Source organism: Varanus komodoensis, unplaced genomic scaffold (genome assembly GCF_004798865.1).
Source record: "Varanus komodoensis strain SLA01 unplaced genomic scaffold, ASM479886v1 scaffold15, whole genome shotgun sequence".
Taxonomy (NCBI): Eukaryota; Metazoa; Chordata; class Lepidosauria; order Squamata; family Varanidae; genus Varanus; species Varanus komodoensis.
The window spans coordinates 25,745,907-25,767,361 of record NW_025335440.1 but is presented as its reverse complement, the minus strand read 5'-3'; the positions used below and the strand labels follow the sequence as shown (position 1 = coordinate 25,767,361).

The following is a 21,455-nucleotide window of genomic DNA, read 5'->3' as shown; positions in this document are numbered from 1 at the left end:
AAGAAATTTACTCCTGATTAAATGAAGCAGTTATAAAATTAGCTGTGATTAACAGGCATAACCAAGGTTAATTGATTGATGCAAGATTATCCTTTAGAAAGAGTTGGGGAAGGACTAGAAATGAGGCTGCAAAGAATGTTATAAAGTGTCCTTAAGAGAATAAAAAGAATGGCTTTATAAGAGGACTCTGCACTTAGGGTGGTCTGCTTTCCTGGTGCCCCTGAGAGCAGGGTTACCTGTCAGGAGTGTTATTCCCATTAGAGCTAGGCAGCCCCCATATTAAATTTCCCAAAGCCATGCTAGATGGGGTATTCCATGGCATTCTGGGAAATTTAAAAGTGTGGCTCATAGCTGCTGATGTGTAAACCTCAAGGCTAGAAACAGGCTTTTGTGTTTATTGAAGTCTTGATTAGATACATGTTCAAATTTTCATCTGCAAACTCTGTTAGACAATCCCTTCCACCCCAGTGCAAACAGTCTAATCCCAGAGAAGGTGATATTCTTATATAATTCAATGACTGGGACCTGAAAAAATTGCAGAAGAATCTGGAAATTGCAAGGAAATATGGCTCACGTTCAACTGTTGTCAGACATTTTGTCAGAGACTCTAAGGGTCAAGCTTAGTCATATTTATACTTGTCCTGCAGAAATAAATGAGACCCAAGTTAGTCATGACCCATTTATTTCTGTAAATCTACTCTAAGGATGAGTTGGTCTGTATCCAACCTATTCTGAAAACACCCATCTGTGAAATTTCTAACTGATATTTTAGCGGAAATTTAACCATGGGGCAGGAGGGATTCCCAGTAATTTAATCACTTCTCGTAAAGAACAGGCAAATATATAGTCTTATATCTCAGGAAGACTGGCTGTTTTTTCAAACTGTGTGTGAACTAACCCCTGATTTGCTATCAACAAGTGGGAGTGAGCAAGCACACTGCCTCCTTCTCCCTTAAGATCTATGGGAGAAGCCCTACTCCAGGAACCCTCTCTAAAAGAGGTAAAAAAAGGTCATCAACTTGGAGTAGGGCCTTCTCTGCTGTGGCGCCCAGACTCTGGAATGTACTCCCCAGGGAGGTACACCTGGTGCCAAGTTTATACTCTTTTCAGTGCCAGGCCAAAACCTATTTAAACAGTATTTTAAAATTTAATAATTTTCAAATTTAGTCACTCTGTTTGTTTTGCGATTTATTTTGTTGTTTTATTATTTATCGCAATTGTTGTTTTGTCTTATTAAATATTGTAAGCTGTCCTGAGATCTTGTATAATAGAACGACATACAAAGCTTTTAGTAAATAAAAACAAACAAACAAAATAAAGATCCTCCCATCCGCTTTCCATAAAACCCCAACTAGCCTAGTCAGGAGCTGTGAGCATGAAGTGTGTGTAAAGCTGGACCACTAGGATTCTTAGGGACTAAATCTGGGTTTGTTTTGAGACAGCGGACATGAGGAGTGAATGGAAGGCAGAACACTTGCTTACTTCCCACTCAAGCATGGATATTAAAACGCACGTGTAGCTCTTTTTCCTTTCCCGTTTTGATTAGTGTGTGTGTGTGTGTGCACGCTCACACAAGTGCTTTGTAATCCAAACATCTGACACTGTTGTAAGGGAAATAATTTTCCAGATATCTGACATCCCCCTTTGTGGGGTCAGCTGAGAGAATGTCGGCCTGCTTTCCTTCACAAGCGGTCCAGGTACAGGTCCTGCATCAATTCTGCCAATGCCTTGTAGGTCTGCTTGTTTAAAGTACATGTGACTACTTTGGAAAATATTCACACGGCAGGACTTGATTGCAAGTATTTAGGCAATCCATTTTTGGAGAGGCTGCTTTACTGCTGGAAAGAACACCGGTCTTTATACATTCTACTAACCCACAGAAAATATACTGCAATAACAAACAAGAAAATTATACATAAGGCTCCTGTACCTGAACATCTTCTGCCATCTGCAACACTGAGCCAGTTCCTTCTATATAGTGCCCATACCTTAAAATCAATTAAGAGTGATACATTAAGATTCCTGTGAGAATTCCCATATCCATTAGAGCAGAGGTTAAAAGGACAGCACTCACACATGAACTAATAAATGTATCTGGAAAAGTGCTTCTTATTTAATGCAAGTGATCCAAGGGCTACATGATTAGCCAGTGTGACCAAAAATAAAAGGCCTTGCTATGCAGCCAATCCAAATGGGTGATTCTCTTGTTGCAATGACCTACACATGTGGCCAGGAGTTTTCCACCGGTTTGGTGTTACCACTTCCTCCTTTTCAGACCAACTATTCTGCAAGCAACCAGGCATGTGATATCATTCTTTTGAGTGCATGAGCGATTCTCACATTCTTCAATGTGTTAGCAAGCTTACAGATGTCCAAAGTGCATTTCCCATTACATGTGCAACGAGAGGGGCCGCTTCACAAATTTAGGCACAAGGGTATTTCAGAAAGAAGTATCAGCAAAGGACACACAGTTTTATGTCAAAAGACCCAAAGCAGCGGATTCAAAGCAGATGTTGTTCTTAATCAATACGTTCGATGCGTGCCAAGCATGTTGATTTCAAAAGCACAAAACTGCCTACAGTGAATGGTAAAGAGTCCAGTGTTTTAAAAATGATGGGATCCCTCTTCTGGAGCCAATGTGGTTTTCTGCATAAACATGTTTTCTCAGCAGTCTCTTGCAAACTGTCATTTCATGTAAATTATAGGCAGACCAGGACCTGAGAAATAGGACTGCCTGTTTGATAACTATAGTGCAAGGAAAGGCTGAACAGAGAGCGAGTCTGAGAAAGGGCATTTTATACTCAGGAAAAGCATGAAAAGGGTAAACATTTAGGAGGCAGGAAAGAGAGAAAAGTTGACATTTGTGTTGGGCTGGGAAAACTTTCTATAGAAGGAGCTGCTAGCATACTGTTTGGTCAGGGCTACTTAGAGTTACAAACTGACTTTTGCCTGACGATGGAAGGCTGACAACACAGACTGCAAGATCGGAGACGAGGAGATGGATCCGGATTTAGGCATGTGCAACTTGGCCGACTCACTGCCCAGAAGGCAAACCGGTGAGACCAAGACAAACGTTCCTGCTCCAGAACCGAAGTGCAAGGCTCAGAAGCCGTGGGATACATGTGGTCCATGACCGAACTGCACACAGCCCAGCTTGCTCCCTGTCCAACCAGGGAGAACAAAATGCTCTGAGAGCACTAGGGTCACCCGAGACATTTGCTGCCCAAGGCAAAGGACAAGATGCCGCCCCTTCTGCCATCCTGTGCACAGAAGTAGACGGGGCTGCCAGCGGAGTCGTACATCAATACTGATGATAGGATGGCCCTGAAAGGCAGCAGGTCCGTTCAGGGCAAGCCACGCGGCACACACCTCTCTCCCTCACACAGCGCAGGGGAGCCCATCTGAAAAGTCGCTCCACTCTAGTCGGGGAATACACCTATCTGGAGGGCCATGCTGTAAGCACAGAGATGAAGACACAATTCCAAAGGATTCTTCCCCCAAGGATTCTTCCGACCAGGCGGAGGGTACTAAACCTGTTCTGAACAGGGCTGCCCTTCTCTTGAGGGAGATTGCTTGTTGGTCCTTCTGGACCCGTCTCCACCACTTGTGGCTCAAGTTGCCTCAGCAGGAAGGAGTGCTTTCTGCCATCTGGTGGTCCAGCTACACCCCTATCTAGACAGAGATAACCGGGTTTCAGTAATGCATGTATAGGTAATCTCCAAGTTAAGATTACTGCAATGCCCTCTACCTGGGGCCGCCACTGAAGACTATTCAAAAGATGCAACTTGTGCAAAATCTGGCAGCAAGGCTGAGGCCCTCCTCCAAGGACCACTTCTGAGGAAAGCTCTGTGGGTACAAAGCAGCAAGGGGAGCAGACCTTCTCAGTGATGGTCCCCGATTTTGGAATGGTCTCTCCACTGCTAATGCTATCATTTTTTGGTGCCAGATTAAGAACATCCTCCACTCCCAGGCATTTAATGGCACACGGAAAATTTATGTCAACTGTCTTTTTGACACATTTAGTAACACAAAAACCTTGTTATTAAAATTGTTTTAAGCTGTTTTAATGGTTTGAAATATTGCGTACTGAAATTTTGGGTTGCATTTTATCTTCTGTTTTTGTGGTTTGTAATTTTGTGAATTGTTGTGAAATGTTCATAAAGCTTCAGTTCTTGGGTGATATGGACATTTAAATAAATGTGTTATTTATGTTACTAACATTATTAAAAATGTTTCCCACTGCTGGCACAGAACATATAGGGCAGAGAACATTCCCAGCCACCATCTCCAGCAAGCTGTGATTTAGAAACATCTCAATATGCAAGCATAGAAACTACACAACTACGCTCAACTTCATTATGCTTTTAATGGCTACCTTTGGAGGGCTTTGACAAGTGGCAGTTCAGGTGCAGCTGGGTGATTTTTGACTTAGATTTAATGGTATTAAGGCTGGCTGTGTGTATTACTTTACTTTCTTCAAAGTGTGCTAAGTCAGACTGCTGCTTCTGCAGGCCATCCATTCTCTGAGTGGGACCTTGACCAACTGCCCTAAAGGCTGCCCTGTTTAATAAGGACTAGATGCATATCTTTACACAATCCTTGAAGAAACTATATGAAATGCATAAGCAAATGAGTGTGCCAATGATCCATATTTTGGTTTTGCTTTTACAAGGGATAGTTACGGTTCTTTGGAAGCCATTCAATATGTGGCATTCTCCCCTGTGAGTGTCGTTTTGGGCTGGGTGTTCTTGCAGGCTAGTACTTTATTAGAATGGGAGGACGGATGTTATAAGGAGCGTGTTCCAGATACTTGACTAACTCTTTCTTTGAATGAAAACTACAAAGGAAAGCTTGTAATCTGATGTGTAGAGAATATTCACTTTTTTCACAGAGGCTTACCCTTTTGTGAAGCATGTTGATCTTCTGCCAGTTGGTGTAACAATGTCTAGAAGGAAGGCATAACGCAGCAAGGACTTTTGTGGAAGGAAGTACTGACTGAGTCCTTCATCACCTTCATCCTGGAGGAAGGACTGAAGCCTTTGCAGAGAGAGATCATTATCCGATTGCTGCTTCTTTTCCAGTTCTTCCACTGTTTCAAGCTTAAAAAGGAAGCTACTCTTTTGTGGGCATGTTTTGCCATTCCCATCAGGGACAGAGGCAGCCTCTTCAGTGGACGTCAGGGAGACATCTCCTGCAAAGCCAGTAGCGCCTTTTGACATCTTCGGGCCCACTGGATTCAAGCTTGGGAATTCCGTTAATACCTAACATTCAACAACAGCAACATGCAAATAAATGCTCAAAGAACTTTGTGTACTCAGTGATTTGAAGGAAACTGCTAGTTCTTTGAATATTGTGTACAGCTGCTCCATGTGAATATTGCATGAACTTTTGCAGCAAAAATAACTGTGTGCGGGCATGCATGATCTATATATGCATATTTGAAGGAGAGCCTAGTCCATGCTTTCTAATTAACAGAAACATACATTTTAGAGTCAATAAATATTGTTTTCTAAGTTAGCTTTTCCCAACCTGATGTTTAGGACTACAATGCTTGACACCCCCACCCAGCAAGAATGATGAAGGCTGTTCTGCAACCTATTTGGTGGACTGCATGTTGGAGAAGATTGTTGTAAGCAAAGGATTTGTTGTGTGGAGGGATTAGAAAGTAAAACCAGAAAGCAGTCCCCAGGTTATGAACAAGCTCCATTCCTGAGAAGATGGAAGTTCAACTTTAAGTCAAATTTGTATATAAGTTGGGTCACGTTTTGTCAGCAGGATTACGGGTGCAGGACCCCCATGAAAGTGGAAAAAGCTACAAATATCTTTACAGCCCCGCCCCAAGTCACCAAGGCCTCCTCTTTGCAGCAAGGAAATGCTGGAGAGATTTCCCTTCTGGATGGGTGAGGCAGGAAAGTCTGCTTTAGAGGCCTCCTTCGCTCCCCTTTCACTTCCTCCCTCCCTCCCTCTCTCTCTCTCTCTCTCTCTCTCTCTGGTGATGCCGATTTTCTGCAGTAATTAAAAAATAAATAATAGGCTGCATGGCAGTTCATTTATAAGTACAGGTTAGGGTTGAGGGAGAGTACATCCTGGATGCCCTGAAGTGACCCTTTCCTGTGGCAAACTATGTTTTATCATGACACAGGAATGCAACCATGACATCTTACACCCGATACATCTTGAAGAACATTCCACATGGGCCAAAGTCTTCAGCACACACCATTTTGCATCTATGAGACTAGTTTGGTTTCAGTCTCCCACTGACTGGGTCACATGCTACAGATACTCAAGGTCTTTCTGGAATCCTCAACATCCCAGCATCACCCAAACAGCATAAACTTTGGAACTTATTTCTTCTAGCCCCGACCTACATTCAAACCCGATGAGTCAGGCACGATAACTAGTAAGGTACCCCAACTAATACTGCCTAGGCAGCCTCACCTGACCAGGAACTTGAAAAGTGAAGGGCTCTGAATGACGTCTTGCGATCAGAAAGTACCTCAGTCTTGAGTTGGGAATGCCAAGCTGCAACCAAAAATCCAAAGTGTAACCCAGAGGTGCTGGACAGATAGCAACAGTCAACTGATCAAAATGCTGGGCTTTCTCACAATTTACCCTGACCTGGCACCTTCCAGATGTGCTGGACTGCAACTCCCATCATTCCCAGCCAGCATGGTTACTGGGGGGCACCAGGTTGGAGAAGGCCCTCTTACTATACACAGAAAGGTATTCCTGTGCAACTGATCTGTATTCCAAACCAAGTCTGAAAGTGGACATGTTCAAAGGAGGCTGGAGACAGGGAAACTCTGCTTTACAAACCACTTTAACAGGCTCCCACTACAAATTTAAACAAGTGAGGGATCAGCCAGAATTCTCAGCATAAAATTCCAAGTTTTTAAGTAGAGGTGGTGCAGGGAGGATGGGGAAATGACACACTGGTTGAGCCATCCATTTAACAATAAGCAAAGAAAAACAAGATTTTGGCACAAAGTTTCATTCAATGGTGGTCAGCTTTGAATGTAATGCTGAAGCAGGGGGCAGGACAAACAAGTACCTGCCTGCTCTGGTTCCCAGCCTCCTTTCTTCACATGTAATAAAACTTAGACATTTCTCCTTTTCACCTCTCTCCCCACCAAGGTTTATGCTAGGATATACATCTCTAGGAGAAGAAAGGCTAAAGTCCTAGTTTGGCTAAACCAAATTAGAAGCAAAATGTGATCAGACTAGCTTTGGTGCAGGAAGCAAGTCTAGAAGACAAGCCAGCGTCCCTCTCTGAAACACAGATGAAAGCACGATGCAGCTTCTTAGTTAGAAATGGTTTTAACAATGCCATTACTCACACAGGTTGGAGACAAGAGAAATTCTTGGTATGTGAATCCGCACTTTTCCAGTGTTTGTATGAATTCATCTCTGGCAATAAAAAGACAGATACCATGAGTTTCACTGTAATCAGGGAATGCCTGAAGCAGCCCCAAGTGCTGGACCTGGACTTAATCACACACCTATTGAAATTAATCATGGCTAAGTTAAGTCCCATTGATGTAAATCTGAATTCTCTAAGTATGGCTAAATCCAGATCTGGCCTTCCATTTTTGTTATACTGACTCATCTGAGGTTAGATTTGTTGAGAAAAGGAGACAGTGGATGGATGGCTTCCTGAAACACCTTCGCCACATTCACAAGCAGGACTCAGCCCTGTATTTTCCATGCAAGGCCCTTTTGCCCTTCCTTAGAAATGCTCATTCCTGAAGCAGCATGTCCTCTAAGAATGGCAATTCACAGCTGGCCCAAAGGGCCTCTAAAATTCTTCACCCTCTCTGCACAGAGAAATCGTGATTGCCAATTCTCTCATGTGGAGGAGAAATTCCCAGTGGTTTCACAGGCAGGGCTCACTCTGGCAAGGTTTGTAGCACCATTTCTTTCTTTTTCATAAGGGTTCTCAGCGCTGCCGTTGCCACTTCAGGTGCAAACAGCCCGGTCCCATTTTGTAAGCACCACAGTGTGGCTGTGATGGGGACAGAGTTAAATCAAGCACCGGGAAAGCATAGCTCCTTCTGTGCCCAAATCTATCCTCTCCTTTCAGAAAGATTTCCTCTTCTGTGAAAGAGGTTTTCACTGGTTCTGCCTCATTCTCAGGACATTTTATATTCCTTTTGCACTTTTGTGTGTTTTTGGAAGCTACCTGATTGCTGCAAGGTGGCCAAGGGTGCTGTGCTTGTTTTTTCTGTCTAGTGCCTCACACAAAGAAGTCTGTATTGCATAGAAGCATTTTTCCTGAATTATATGGAATATGAGGCTCATGTGGAGGCAGAGGTATTCTTGGAAATGAATATTCCACTGGAGACCAGCACTTGGCTTTGCAGCGCCCCAGCCTCCCCCCCCTTTTTTTTTTACAAAATAGTAATATAAAACTCAGATAAAAGAATACAAAAACCAGGAGGGCTGGGGCAGAGGGACGTGTGAGGAGTTGGAGAGGAGGGAAAGGGTGTGTGGCAGAGAGGGGTGCCAAGAGAAGTCCACAGACACAGTTGTGCGAACAGACACCACACCAGAGTGCCCAGAATTACATCATACCTGGCAGAAGACGTTTCGAAGCCTTTGACATTTTCTAAAAGCAAATATTTGGGTAGCCTGGCAAGCCTGCAAAACAATGTGTTGAAAATACAGGTATTGAGCAAACATTCTGGAAACAAAATAATTGGCAGGCTACGTCACTTTTTGCATCACTCCTCTCGGCATGTCTTTCCCATCCTTTTAAAAATAAGAAAACTTTCAGCTGAAATTGTCTCCTGAATGGTAGGAGACCAAAACAGCAGAGCACATGAGCCCTATCTCAGCAGCACAGGATTCTCTGAATTTGAGGCAGACACACAGCCTGGAAAGATTACTGAGTGTGCCTTGGCATTTCCAGATAAGGTCAACACCACCCACCACCTTAACTAGACTCTCTGCAAAGCTGCGTGAGATGGAAGAAATGGCTCATTTTGCAGGGCCTCAAACAATCCTCTCTTGCAATTTGGAAGTAACATAAATGTCCTTTATCACATAGAATGGTATAGAATGAAATAGGCAGGATCTAAAGTGATGCGTCTTAACACATGGATGGCAAAAAATGCTACAAGCACAGAAGCAAGTTCTTTTCTCAATCCATGTGTACAAGCGTGAAACAAAGGGATTTTTTTAAGCCTTTCAAAGACATGGTTTAGTAAAAGAAAAAAAAGCAAAGCAAAACCAGATATTTTTGACATTAGCAAAGGTGTTAATCATATGAGCAATTACTTGGAATTAAGAGCCATTGGAATTCATGGGACTTAACATGATAAGGATCACTTTAAGGGCTCTGCATACTATCCATTTAATAATGAAGCAATAGAGTATGGATCCTGGAGGCATCTGATATGAATGGAAATGTTGGCACAAGGTTCTAATCCAACTGTGGTCAGGTTTTCTTTCTTTGTTTTCTTAGTCAAGGCTCTATACATAGCCTGGAGCATCTCATTTCAATGTTTTTAGGTATTCTTTCCTTGCCTGCAGGGTGATGGAGGATGTATCATTCCAACCGCACTCTCTCCTCTTTGCTTTATAAATATTGTGGGCCAAAATGGCCCTCTATGGTGAATATGTGGAGTAGTTATGCTCAAAGAAAAAGGAAGGAAGATCTGTGACAACCATCAATATTCCATTTATCTATCTATGTAAAATGCTGGTACACATGTAGGCTGCTTCTTTGAGGGTTTCAGCAGCTCTATTTAATAGCCTTGTTTTGGCTAAGTACCATCATTTCACAGGCAGCTCTGCTACATTTTTAGTTTTAGGCCCAAGGTTCTGCTAAGCCAAGGGTGAGGAACCTCTGGCCCTCCAAATGGACCATAGCTAGCTGAGTCTATTAACCTCTGAAGGGGACACGGGCTCCCCATCCCATGCTAAGCATTTTACAACCCAAGTAGCTAAGAGGGAAGCCAGATTTTAATTCTCAACATGTGTATCTTGGGCCAGATTCAATTCTTACTTTACTGCTTATAAGGAGGAGGAAGACTAAGAAAGGGACAGCAGAAAAGGCAGCCTTTGGAGTTTTCTTTTAGGTCACAGAAAGGAGAATCCATTGCCCGGTACACATAAAAATATCCCCTTTCAGAGCAGCAAGCTTGGGGTTATGGGCCCTGATGGGCACAGCACTTTGTTACCCAAAAGTAATCAAGACTCCACCTGACTGGAGATGCCATCTCAGCTGTAGGCACTGGGGAAGCATCTTCAAGTACAGAAACAAAACTGAGGTATGTCTTTTAAAAAACACACACACACAAAGCCCACCCAGGAGTATTTTATGTAGTTAACAGAAAGAAAAATCCTGGGGGCCCTGGGAGAGGGGATTCCCCATCTGGAGGCCATAGGCACTCTTACAACTTTGGAAGCAGGAATTCAACCCTCTTCCCATTTGCCCTCCTGCTCAGAGCTACTCCAGGAAGTGCCAGAGTGGCTGTTCCTTCAAGGTCACATTGGCGACCTTGGAAGACCCCAGAGAGATCAAATGTGGGCATTCCACTGGGCATAGAAAGGGGAGGCTAGGACACCCAGGATCCTATGGCCTCTCCAGCTCTCTCCCTGCCCACAGCAATGAAGGCCAGCCATTCTAGCTAGTTTTGAATTTTATCTTTAAAGAATAATGGGAGGCAAACTTGCCTCTTCCCTCCTGCTGCTTTGCCTGACTCTTGCCAGAAGGATAGAGGCAAGACAGAGAGCTCTGCTTTTGGAGTTTCTGTCTATCAACAGAGTAATCCATACAGGGTGTGCAGTTATACCAGTGATTAGTATTTCTGTTCAATTACTTTGGAAGAATATCAAGAATGTAGAGAAAACTCCGTGTCCTGGGGTCAGAAATATCACCCTGTCGGCCAATTCTGCAAAGAGAGGAACAGAATTAAAATGTTAAGCAAACACATCTAACATTTATAATTTATTATTTCTGGCCCAGGAAAAAGATTCTCTTTCACAAAAATCTTAAATTCTGCTGTCTGACAGGTGATCAGCAGATGTCACCTGGTAAATTAGCTGTGCTGAGATTGGTTCCTATCTCCAGCTTTCCCTCCTATTTATTATTTTAGCAATTAAATTTTATTAAATGTTATTACGCTTTGTATTATTTTTAGGTTCAATCCAATGAAACTGCTCTGTAATCCTCTGAATTTATGCTTGGTGGGAGAAGTGTGGAGACAAAAATTGCCCTCCACACTCCTGCACTACCATGCAAAATACTTGCCTGGCCCACTTGGCTATCTAAACGTTCAGCTCAAAGCTGAGCCATATTGCGCATGCTGGCACTGCCTGTCTCTTCCTCGTGTTGCCCCTTCAGAACACCCACACTGGAATTCCGAATTAGCCTATAAGCTGCAAGACTGGACTCTTAAAGACTCTAACAAATAGAAAACAAACTGTACCTTTTCTCAATTTATTTTTTAAAGTCAGAAATATATACTGTTGTTAATAATGTTTATACATTGCTTTGTTTGCTAAAAAGCCATCAGGGGTAAATATCCATCAAGCAACATTTTTCTCAGCTTTTAAACAGAAGTGGGACATTTGAAGTGCATACCTTGTAAAGGGTTGACAAGGAGGGCTCATCAAGATCATATCAAAAGACAGACTGTTGAAATCCTTCAGTGAAATTCCCTGAACAAAGAAGATTAAATGATGCATCATTCAATACGAACAGGATGTTGTTATGCTGCAGACATTCCATCCAACTGCAGTGGAGGGAGACGAGAAGCAGGGCAGTTCCTCCCTTGCCTCCCATTCCAACAGGCTGCAGCAGGGGCGAAGGGTAGTGGGTCAACTCCATCAGTTCTGATGAAATGCCAGCCAGAACTGGACTTCTCCTCCTCCTAAACCATTTCCTTTCTATCTGTTCATTATAAGAGCTATTTAACTTTAAGAACCGGCAATTAAGCTTGCTTCTTTTCTCATCCCTCCCCACCCTTTTTTCTTTTGTGCCAGGTCTTTTAAATTCAAGCCTGCAAACAGAGACTGTCTTGTTCTGTTCTGCAGTGGGGGAGGGCTGTGCACATGGGCTCTGGAAGACTTTGTGTAAATAGTTAGATAAAATATACATTAAAGAAATAATCTTTGTCCTGAACTATGAATGGAGGTGGGGGTTGCACTCCACGAATGTATCACATGAGTCTAAAAAGGGAAGCTCTGCTAATTCCACATGTTTGTCATGAGAACAGTCATTCCCTAATACACACATCACATGTTTGCAGATTTGTACTGAGGGTTAAGTCTTGTCAAGGGGCCACCCATCACAGTGATGTCAGCAGGAATGTGCCCAGACTGAAGTTTCATGTGCTAATCATTTTAACAGAGCAGCGGTAGCAGCTCCAAAATCCTTCAAGTGAGAATGGCAAGGCAAGGCCAGCAAAAGGAGTACTTTAATAGAAAATAGCATTTCGAAATCACTTAACAGATTGAAAGCTTAAGTTGATGGATGCAATTAAATGCTATTTCTGGAGACTGCGAGTAAGGTGAAGCCATGGAACATCCATTCCCAAGGGGAAGTGATGGCCACCAGTTTGGATGTAAAAATTTGAAGGGGATTGGACAGATTCAGGGAGGAGGCAGCTATCTATGGCTGCCAGACCTGATGACTCTATACTACATCCAGCCTCTGAAGCAGTACGCTTCAGAATGCCAGTTGCAGGGAAACACAGATGGAAAGCTGCTGCTACACTCATGTTCTGCTTGTGAGCAGCTGGTTGGAAAAGAAAGCAGAACCAGATGGACTTTTGATCTGATTGAAGATGACTCCTAGTCCTTACAGTTTAGGCTGTTGGGCTTGCCTGACAATGAAGCAGCCATGCTAATTATCTAGCTCTCTTCTTCAAAGGAAAACAGTTGCAGACAAGCATTTTTGATCCCTTACCTACCCAAGAATAAAATTCTTCCTTATGCCAACAGTCCATTTTACCTGTTCCAGAGTCGTGCCTTCTCACTGGTAGGTCCCCAGGGGGAGACCTGTCCAATTACACCTATCCAGACGTTCTGAACTTCAGCTCCCATCATATCTAACATGCATGGACCAATGGTCTAAAATTCTGGAAGCTGCAGGCTAAAATATCTCAGGGTACCATGTTGAAGATGGCAGACCTGCTTTAACCTTTTCAATGTAAAAGGTGAGTGGAAAATGCTGGGGTCAATTGCATGCCATGCATGTCTTCTACAGCAACATCCACTTATTGTACCCCACCCACCACAGAGGGCACATCTCAAGGTGCTTTACAAACTCTTCTGGGTTTTGAGAGCCGTTTGTTGAAAAGATAAAGGCCTGGATTCCCAGATGGCAATTTTCGTATTATCTCTTCTAACTTACAGCCACCTATGTGCCCACTCAATGAAGGCTTGTGGTGGGTTGGGGTTTAGGAGACTGCTGAGGGAACAGAAGCACATTTTCTTAAATGAGCTTCCTTATCATAATTCAAGAGGGAAGAAGGCTGTTTTCAACTTTGTTTTCGACTCTAAATCCCAGAAGTGTCCCTGACGGCATGACCAATAATTCAGAATGCTGGGAAGTGAAGTCCAAACCATCTGAAAGCCTGCTTTCTGCCTGGCCCTGAGGTAACCTTTCTTAGCAACCAAGCCAAAGTCAGAACCAAGTCACATGAAAGCCATCCCACATCGTTCACTCATTGACCAGGGCTGTGACAACAGCACAATCTCTTTCTTGCCACCCAAAGTTACAGAAATACATGTAGATGTTTTCTTCCTAAACATGGTCTGTTGCGTTGACATTTACCAGGATAAAAGACAGTGGCAAAAGCCCTTGGATGGCCTGAATTACTCACCTCAATCGTCTTGGGCCACAGAGGTGTGGAAGGGAAGTTGTGCATGTAGACTCCATTGGCCACAGTATTCACATCCACAGCTGCAACCACCTTTGCAGGTACCCCACTCACTAGAAGGTCCACGGGGAGAAGAGTGAGAATCGGTTTAAGAAAAATCAGTTTTTCTCATATATATATATATATATATATATAAATAAAACCTTTGTTTGTAAACTTTTAAACTTTGTAAACTTTTAATGATGCAATATTTTTAACATGGTGCATTTTTATTGTATTTTTATTGTGCTGTTGTGAACTGCTTTGACTGGTGGGTGATATAGAAAACACATAAATAGACTTGTACACTTTCTCTCCTTCTGTAGATATTTAAATCATTTAGTTAAGCATCAGGTTGTCCATACTCAATTGTGCTAATCTACATCTCGAATAGAAGCAGCAGTCATATATTCTGGTAAAACCATCACTGGAAACAGAGAGGCAGCCGCATACTGTTTAATTTGTAACCACTGAAAGTTGCAGGTAAACTCATTTTCCACATGATTCCAACCAGCTGTGGAAGCACAGCCCCTCCTCCCGAGGGGGAGCTCTCGAGGTCAACGAGGTCAACATGGCATTGCATGCTACAATTGCTGAACCTGAACTACTTGATGACAGCCTTGATTCCCTTGAAAGCAGGCACATCTCTACAGATGTTATTTCTATTTACCGGTTGTCTCCAAGGGGTCAAGTCAAGTTGTTCTTCAAGTGGAGTCATGCATGCACGTGTGCGCGCACACCTTTTGGAAAGGTGGTTCACAGAAAGCTCATCAAAGTATGGCTGCATTTGCTTCTATTCCAAACATCCAGTCCAGCTGCACAGGGTAAAGATAATAGATAAGCACAGGGAAGATTGTGGAGACTCTGGCAGCCAACTCTTACCATTTAACCTTAGAGTTTGAGGAACTGAATGTCAAAAAGAAATCAAGTTAGGGTGCAGTGTGGTGGAGATGCTCATAATCCTCCAAGTTTGGAAGACCGCAAGAGTGATCTTCACTGCCATGTTCCTCCCTCCAAGTTAGGTGGATGGCCGATTCCAGCCATCTGACTACATAGCTTCAAAGTCAAACAGGACCCTCAGCAATCTGCCTCCCAGAATGCCGTTTACTGCTTCTCCCAGGTTGCTCTTACAACTTCACACAGGCCACTGGCACAATTATTTCTGAACCAGCTGTAAGGGTGGGGAGGGCAATCTGAGCCCAAGGAACCACACCTCCAAGGTTCGAGCTCTTTTCCAACATCAGATCTGGGAATCTGGAGCAACCTACTGCCTCTAGTTGCTAGATAGGAGCAATAGGATTAAAACATACAGAAACCATATTATTGAACAGTGATCCTCTTTTCATTCCCTGTGTTCCTAGCGTGAAGGCTTGCCTTGTCAGTGCTTATCTAATCAAATGACACCATTCATGTACACAAAGGAGTTATTATTAGGGAATCACAAATTCTGCAGAAATCAGGAGTTACATAGAAACAGAGCGAGTCAGAAGGGGCCTCCCAGGCCATCTAGTCTGACTTCCAGCACCATCCAGCTCCGCTCACGACATGCCCACCATGTGCACGTCCAGCCTATCCTTGAACACCCGCACCAATGGGGCCTCTCATGGAAGCCCATTCCACACCCTCGGGGTCCTGACTGTGCTTCCTGGCATCCAAATGGAACCTTGGCTCCCTGAGCTTTGCTCCGTTGGAGCGCGTCCTGCCTTCCTCTGCAGGGGAGAACAGGTCTCTACCCATCTCCATGTGACATCCCCTCACATACCTGTATGTCGCCAACATATCCCCTCTGAGTCTCCTCTTCTCCAGGCTGAAGAGACCCAGTTCCCTCAGTCTTGCCTCATACCCCATCCCCTGCAAACCGGCCACCAACCTTGTGGCCCTACGCTGCACTGACTCTAACCTGGCTATATCCTTTCTGTAATGAGGGGCCCAAAACTGAGCACAGTACTCCAGTTGTGGGCACACCAAAGTCGTATAGAGAGGTAGTAATACCTCTCTTGATCTAGAAGCCACACTCCTGGCTATGCAACCAAGGGTGGCGTTAGCCCTTTTGACCACCGCATCACACTGCTGACTCATGTTTAGCCTGCAGTCAACCAGCACCCCGAGGTCCCTTTCACAAGTGCTGCTCTCCAGCCACTTGTCACCTAGCCTGTATTTATGACACCTATTCCTATGCCCCAAGTGCAAGACCTTGCACCTATCCACATTGCACGCCATCCTGTTGTCTCCTGCCCACTTCCATAGTCTGTCCAGATCCTTTTGGATCTGGAGTACCTGCTCCTCAGTTGTGGCCACTGCTTCAGTTTTAGTGTGGTCTGCAAATTGGATCAGCCAACTGTTCACCCCTTCTTCCATGTCACTTAGTGGAAGAAACCCTGAAAAGGGGAAAGAAATTCCCAAAGCAGCCCAATGAGGACTTTGCATGCTCAGTGGTCATGGAACACTGTTGGCTGGGAGAATGGAATTAACTGGGCGACGGGGGAAGGGAATGTGGTTATATTGCTACTACAGACCACTGCTAACAATAGCAGCTACTTGCTGTCTGTAAAGCCCTGTATTTCTGGCACTGCACATGATCAGCACTTGTGACTGCTGGAAGGAAGAGAGGGAGGAGACAGTCCACTAGAAGAGCCATGAGAAAGAAGCCTGGTTATGCATGCCTGATCCTATCTGAATTTTTGTATTTACTTGAAAATAATTCCCACTGAATTCTGTGGTCCCAAAGCTTTGCCACTATGCCTGGAGTCTTCAGCTCTGACTGCCTCATGTGTGCCCTGTGACAAGGAAAATGAAAGACCCACCATTCCATCAGTCTGTCCAAGGCCGCAAGATTGTGGCAGAAATGCCAAACTTGGCCCATTGTTTGAAGCTTTCCAAAAGCCCAAACATAATGGCTCCATGGACCAAGGTATGCAACACTGCTCAGATCCACTATTACTATCACAAACACATGTCGTTATTTGTTGTTCGGCGCCAGGCCAAGACCTTTTTATTTAAACACTATTTTAATTGTTAAGGTTTATTTGTTATTTTTAAACTGACCAGGCTGTTCCCACTATTTTATGTATTTTATTTATTCTATGAATTTTTTTATTTTTTATTTTTTGTATTTATATGCCGGATTTTAATGATTGTAAGCCGCCCTGAGGCTTATGCGATGAGGGCGGCATATAAGCTAAATAAATAAATAAATAAATAAATGTCAGGCTGAAGACCACGATAATCATATTTATTGCATAAATGTTGAAACGGCTCCTATCTAGAACTATCACCTTTTTATAAGCCCTGATGACTACAGTCCAAGATACACAAATTGAGTAGGTTGAAGTGGGGAAAGTGCCAACTCTGACTAAGGAAAATCAAGGAAGAACTACATTTGATAGCTAAGGGAGCCCACACCTTAAATTGAAGCGATCCTGTATATCCAGATTCACAGAACAGCCCAGTCAGAAGAGGCCAAGAAGACCATCTACTCCAACCCCCTGCTAGTGCAGGACACCAGTTACACCAACCCAATCAGGTAACTGTCTAATTGCTTCTTGAACGACTCTAGTGTGGCAGCTGGTTCCACTGTCCTACTGCTCTCATGGTCGAGAAATTCTTCCTTGCGTCTAGCCTGCACCTGGAGCACTGTAGCTTAAGTTCATAGTTCTGTGTCCTACAATCTGGAATGAGAACAAAGGCGTTTCTTTGCGACAGCCTTTAAGCTACTTGCAGAGTGTTATTGTGCCAACCCACAGTCATCTTTTCGCAAGGCCGAATAGGCCCACTTCTTTTAGCGTCTCATGGTAAGCCTTACTGTTGCCCTTTGTTGTAAATCTCCTAGGCAATCAGATATAAAATCCCCACTTCAATCAACAGTTCCAGAATAATCACATCTTATTGTCTTCTTTAACTTTCTAGACAGGTAGTAATAGCAGTTTGAACCTGTGTTAATCACCTGTGTATACCTTGCTCTCCTACAGAGATAACCAAAACACCTGAGATCATATCAGGTGAGTCAGCACTGACACCTAGTGTGGTTTAATAAAGCAGCTTCAGCAGATCCATGCTTAGTGTATAAACAAAAGAAAGTCCACAATGTTTGGACCCATGGGGAACTTTGAGAATTTAAGAATCTGCAATGGGCATCACCACCAAATTCCTAATCAATAGATTGCTGCTTTGGCATCTAATTTTCAAGTTTATGGATTTTAGGCTGCATCTTATTCAGCCTATTTGACAGCTAAGAAAATGGTAAAATAATATTGGAAGAATAAAAGCTCATCTCCAATGCAATGCATTAAGGATCTTACAATTTTTTTATACATGAATGAGTGGCATTTACATGACACCTTCAAATGGTTAATTATTTGGATATTTGGTCTACTTTTGTTGAAGCATATGTATAATTGCTAGAAATGTGTATGAAAATCATGTTATTTGTCTAAATCCAAATGTATATATTAAACTATTTTAAAATGAAAAAAATTAAAATTGGTGCAACATTTGCAACCTCTGAGCTAAACCATGACATACTGCAAGGAAAAAAATATTTCCTTGTGTTTATTTACCCTGTCCTGATTTTTAAAGGTAATTTAGGAATAACCCAAATGCCAATTGTTCACTACAGATACACATTGGTAGCTCTTCTCTGGCCATTTTCCAACATATGCTTTTAAAACACAATTAGGGAAGAAAGGTTCTTATCCTTTTACAAACCAACAAATAGTTTTCTGAAAGTAAAGAGAAAAAAAAGACAATGAAAGTTGATCTACAGATTTTTTTTTAAATGGCATGAATATTTTAAAACATTTAATATGCTGTTCCTTGTTAAGCACAGCAGCCCATTACAGTAACATTCCCATGGCAAGAATCATAATGTGATTGCCCTGGTCAGTCAGGGCATTTTAATCACAGACTCGATTCCAATTTTGTTATGAAATTGTCTAGACTCATGCAATGCACTTCTGTCAATTTCATCTGAGAGGAATACGCAACACACATGCACTAAAGGGAACACAAGGAAGGGCAAAGGGAGGGAAAAACTTGCTTGACTTAGGCAAGTAACTACAATGACCCCTGTTCTCCTTTTGAAAAACTATGTATAAATATCCATGCAAGGTCCACACATCAATGGACAGTTTTCCACCACTGTGAACGGGCACATTTTGTTCATATCGGGTGAATACAATGCTTGGAAACCAGTGGGGGAAGCTGTGGCTGTCCAGGTGCATTGGGTTCCAGCTCCCATCATCCCCAAATCACTGATCATGCTCAATGGAACCAAAAGAATGGAGAGCCCAACACTGTCTGCATAGCCACATGTTCATGTCTTCAAGCCTCACCATATCATTCCGAAAACCAGTGGGGCACTGGGAAAACCCTTGGATATGCTCAGCTTTCTTCTTTGCTAAGGAGCACTGAAGGATCACCAAAAGGCTAGAAGCAGAGAAACGAAAACACTGTCCCTGAACACAAAGCAAGAGTGACTGTAGGTCATGCCAGGCCAAGCCCCGGCTCAGCTAATCACAGAATGAACTCTCTGTAGCTCATGGTACATCAGTTTTAATGAGACTTGCCCATCATTAAATGGGTTGATACCTTTGCCATCAGCAGGCTCTTTTTAACAGCATCCACAAGGACAGATTTCTCCCAAAAGCAAATACTGAAAACATTTACTCGTGTGTGTTTTGGTTCTGGGATAAAGAAAGCAGAGCCAGATGATTAGAAGAACAACAAAGGTACTTATCAACAGGAGACTAAATAATACGTATAAAATGACACATGAGCTTCAACTTTCTCTAACAAATTAGCATAAACACAGATATGTCACTCTTCCCAGATATTAAATGCTCAGGCCAATACATGGTTTTGTAATATACATGTAATTTGGAACATGTATAAAAATGTCTGGCACCAAGGCATCCAAATGTCAACATGCTCTCTTTTAAAGGTCTACCACACACATTTTTCTCAGGAGACTCAAATGCAAATAATGCATTGCCATTTGTTATTTAAATTTCACCAGGCATTTAACCCTTGGGAGTTACCCAACCAAATAAGAAGGCCAGACTCTTGTACAGACCAAGTTCTTTGCATCTGTTCCAGTTAGCAGGATTACAAAAGGATCTCAGTTGTAATGTTTGGATTTATTGTAACTGGTTCATTTGATGCAAGCCCACAAAGAGGAAAATGCAAATTATAGCTTTCAGGGGTATGGCAGCAATTGTTCAACAACTCTACCCAGGGCCTAAGATGTAAATGGAAGTTTCAGTAATGCACAGTAGCCTGTTTTTGCATTCTGTGATGTCGCTAGAGTTCCAGATGACTACAGGGCTTTACTCCAGATTGACAATAGTCCTATTTAATCACTGATATAGTCAGATTGTCAAAACAACCATGTTGTATTCATCTTTTTACAGAGAATATAAAAGTTAGAGAAAAACAACTTCAACAGAATATTTTGATTGGCTGGGGGAGTGGGTAATTAAAATCACCTTGATGTAAATCAATCCACTTTTTTTCTAAAACTTTTCAGCCCAGATTTAAACCTATTTAAATAATGGGTAAAGCGAATGAATGCTTTGAGAGAGGATTTTAGATTCCCCAGGTTCAAATTCATGTCAGCCACTGGATGACCCTGGGCCAGCCACTGACTCTCAGCCTGACCTAATGCAAAGGGTTGTTGTGAAGATAAGATGGGAGCAGGAGACAGAAAAGAACTACGATTGGAACTTGCTTGGAGGAAAGGTGGGATATAAATGTAATAAAGAAATTAAACACATCAGGCTATTCCTATTTTTATATTACAACACTAAAGTATGTCTGATAAAGATTTTAAAAATACTCTGTGATTATGCTAATAAATCCATTTTGACTCAGAAGTCTCTCAGGGCTGTCATGCCCAGAATCAGTTCACTGCAATACAATGGTTGGAAATAAGTATCACCCATGGAAAATGATCGATTTTATCTCCCTAATGATTTGAGAGTAGTGATAGCAATGTAGAATAGTAGCTTTGCATTTGGATAAAGGGAATTGGTATAGCTTTGGTAGGAAAAGAGATAGCCACTGGTTCATTTTTTATTTCCTTTTCCATAACCATCTGCCAAACTGAGAAGATGCAGACTGCACATTCAGAATAAGCAGATTGGTAACTATTGCCTTGAAAGTGAATGTGTTCTTCCCATTACATCTCCTGATACTACAGACTGGTATTTCAGAGTTAAATGTAGCCAACTCATTACTAAATGTCTTGGACCACCTATACCCAGCACTGTTATACGTTAGCTTCTTTGGATATAATAATTCCAGTTCAGCTTCTTCGGATATAATAATTCCAGTTCATTTGACCAGCTAACTTGATGGCACCAACTTGTGCCCATCAGGTTGGATGCTGTGTGTGTGCAAAAGTAGACTGCAAGTAACTATCCAGTTCAGCTGGATCAGGCCAAAAGTATACTTGAATCCAGCATCCTGTCAACCAGATGCCAAGAAGTGTCAGGATCCTTCCTGCTTTTACTAGGCACAACAATACATATTGCAGACTCAGCCATGCTGATTTGATTGCAAAGCTCCAACTCACTATGGCCTCAGTTCACA

The 21,455-nt window shown here is 42.7% G+C and overlaps 1 protein-coding gene across 11 annotated transcripts in view; it reads right to left on the bottom strand.

Annotated features, from left to right (window-relative positions):
• Positions 1–21,455, bottom strand: part of TRDMT1 (tRNA aspartic acid methyltransferase 1) — a 33,362-nt gene that overhangs the window by 9,413 nt on the left and 2,494 nt on the right. For 5 of the 11 annotated variants that reach the window (XR_006414178.1, XR_006414174.1, XR_006414172.1 and 2 more), the window contains exons 2-9: positions 13,833–13,942; positions 11,588–11,664; positions 10,824–10,895; positions 8,572–8,637; positions 7,338–7,407; positions 6,439–6,522; positions 4,900–5,261; positions 1,931–1,988 (exon numbers count right to left, since the gene is read on the bottom strand). Coding sequence is in view for 2 of the 11 variants with exons in the window: in XM_044424710.1 (XP_044280645.1) it covers positions 1,931–1,988; positions 4,900–5,261; positions 6,439–6,522; positions 7,338–7,407; positions 8,572–8,637; positions 10,824–10,895; positions 11,588–11,664; positions 13,833–13,942 (899 nt within the window). In the remaining 9 variants the exon portion in view is untranslated. Of the gene's footprint in view, positions 1–574; positions 642–1,929; positions 1,989–3,533; positions 3,673–4,899; positions 5,262–6,438; positions 6,523–7,337; positions 7,408–8,571; positions 8,638–10,823; positions 10,896–11,587; positions 11,665–13,832; positions 13,943–14,538; positions 14,684–21,455 lie in introns of those variants that run through there. The other 6 variants (XR_006414177.1, XM_044424711.1, XR_006414176.1 and 3 more) reach the window with 4 other exon arrangements.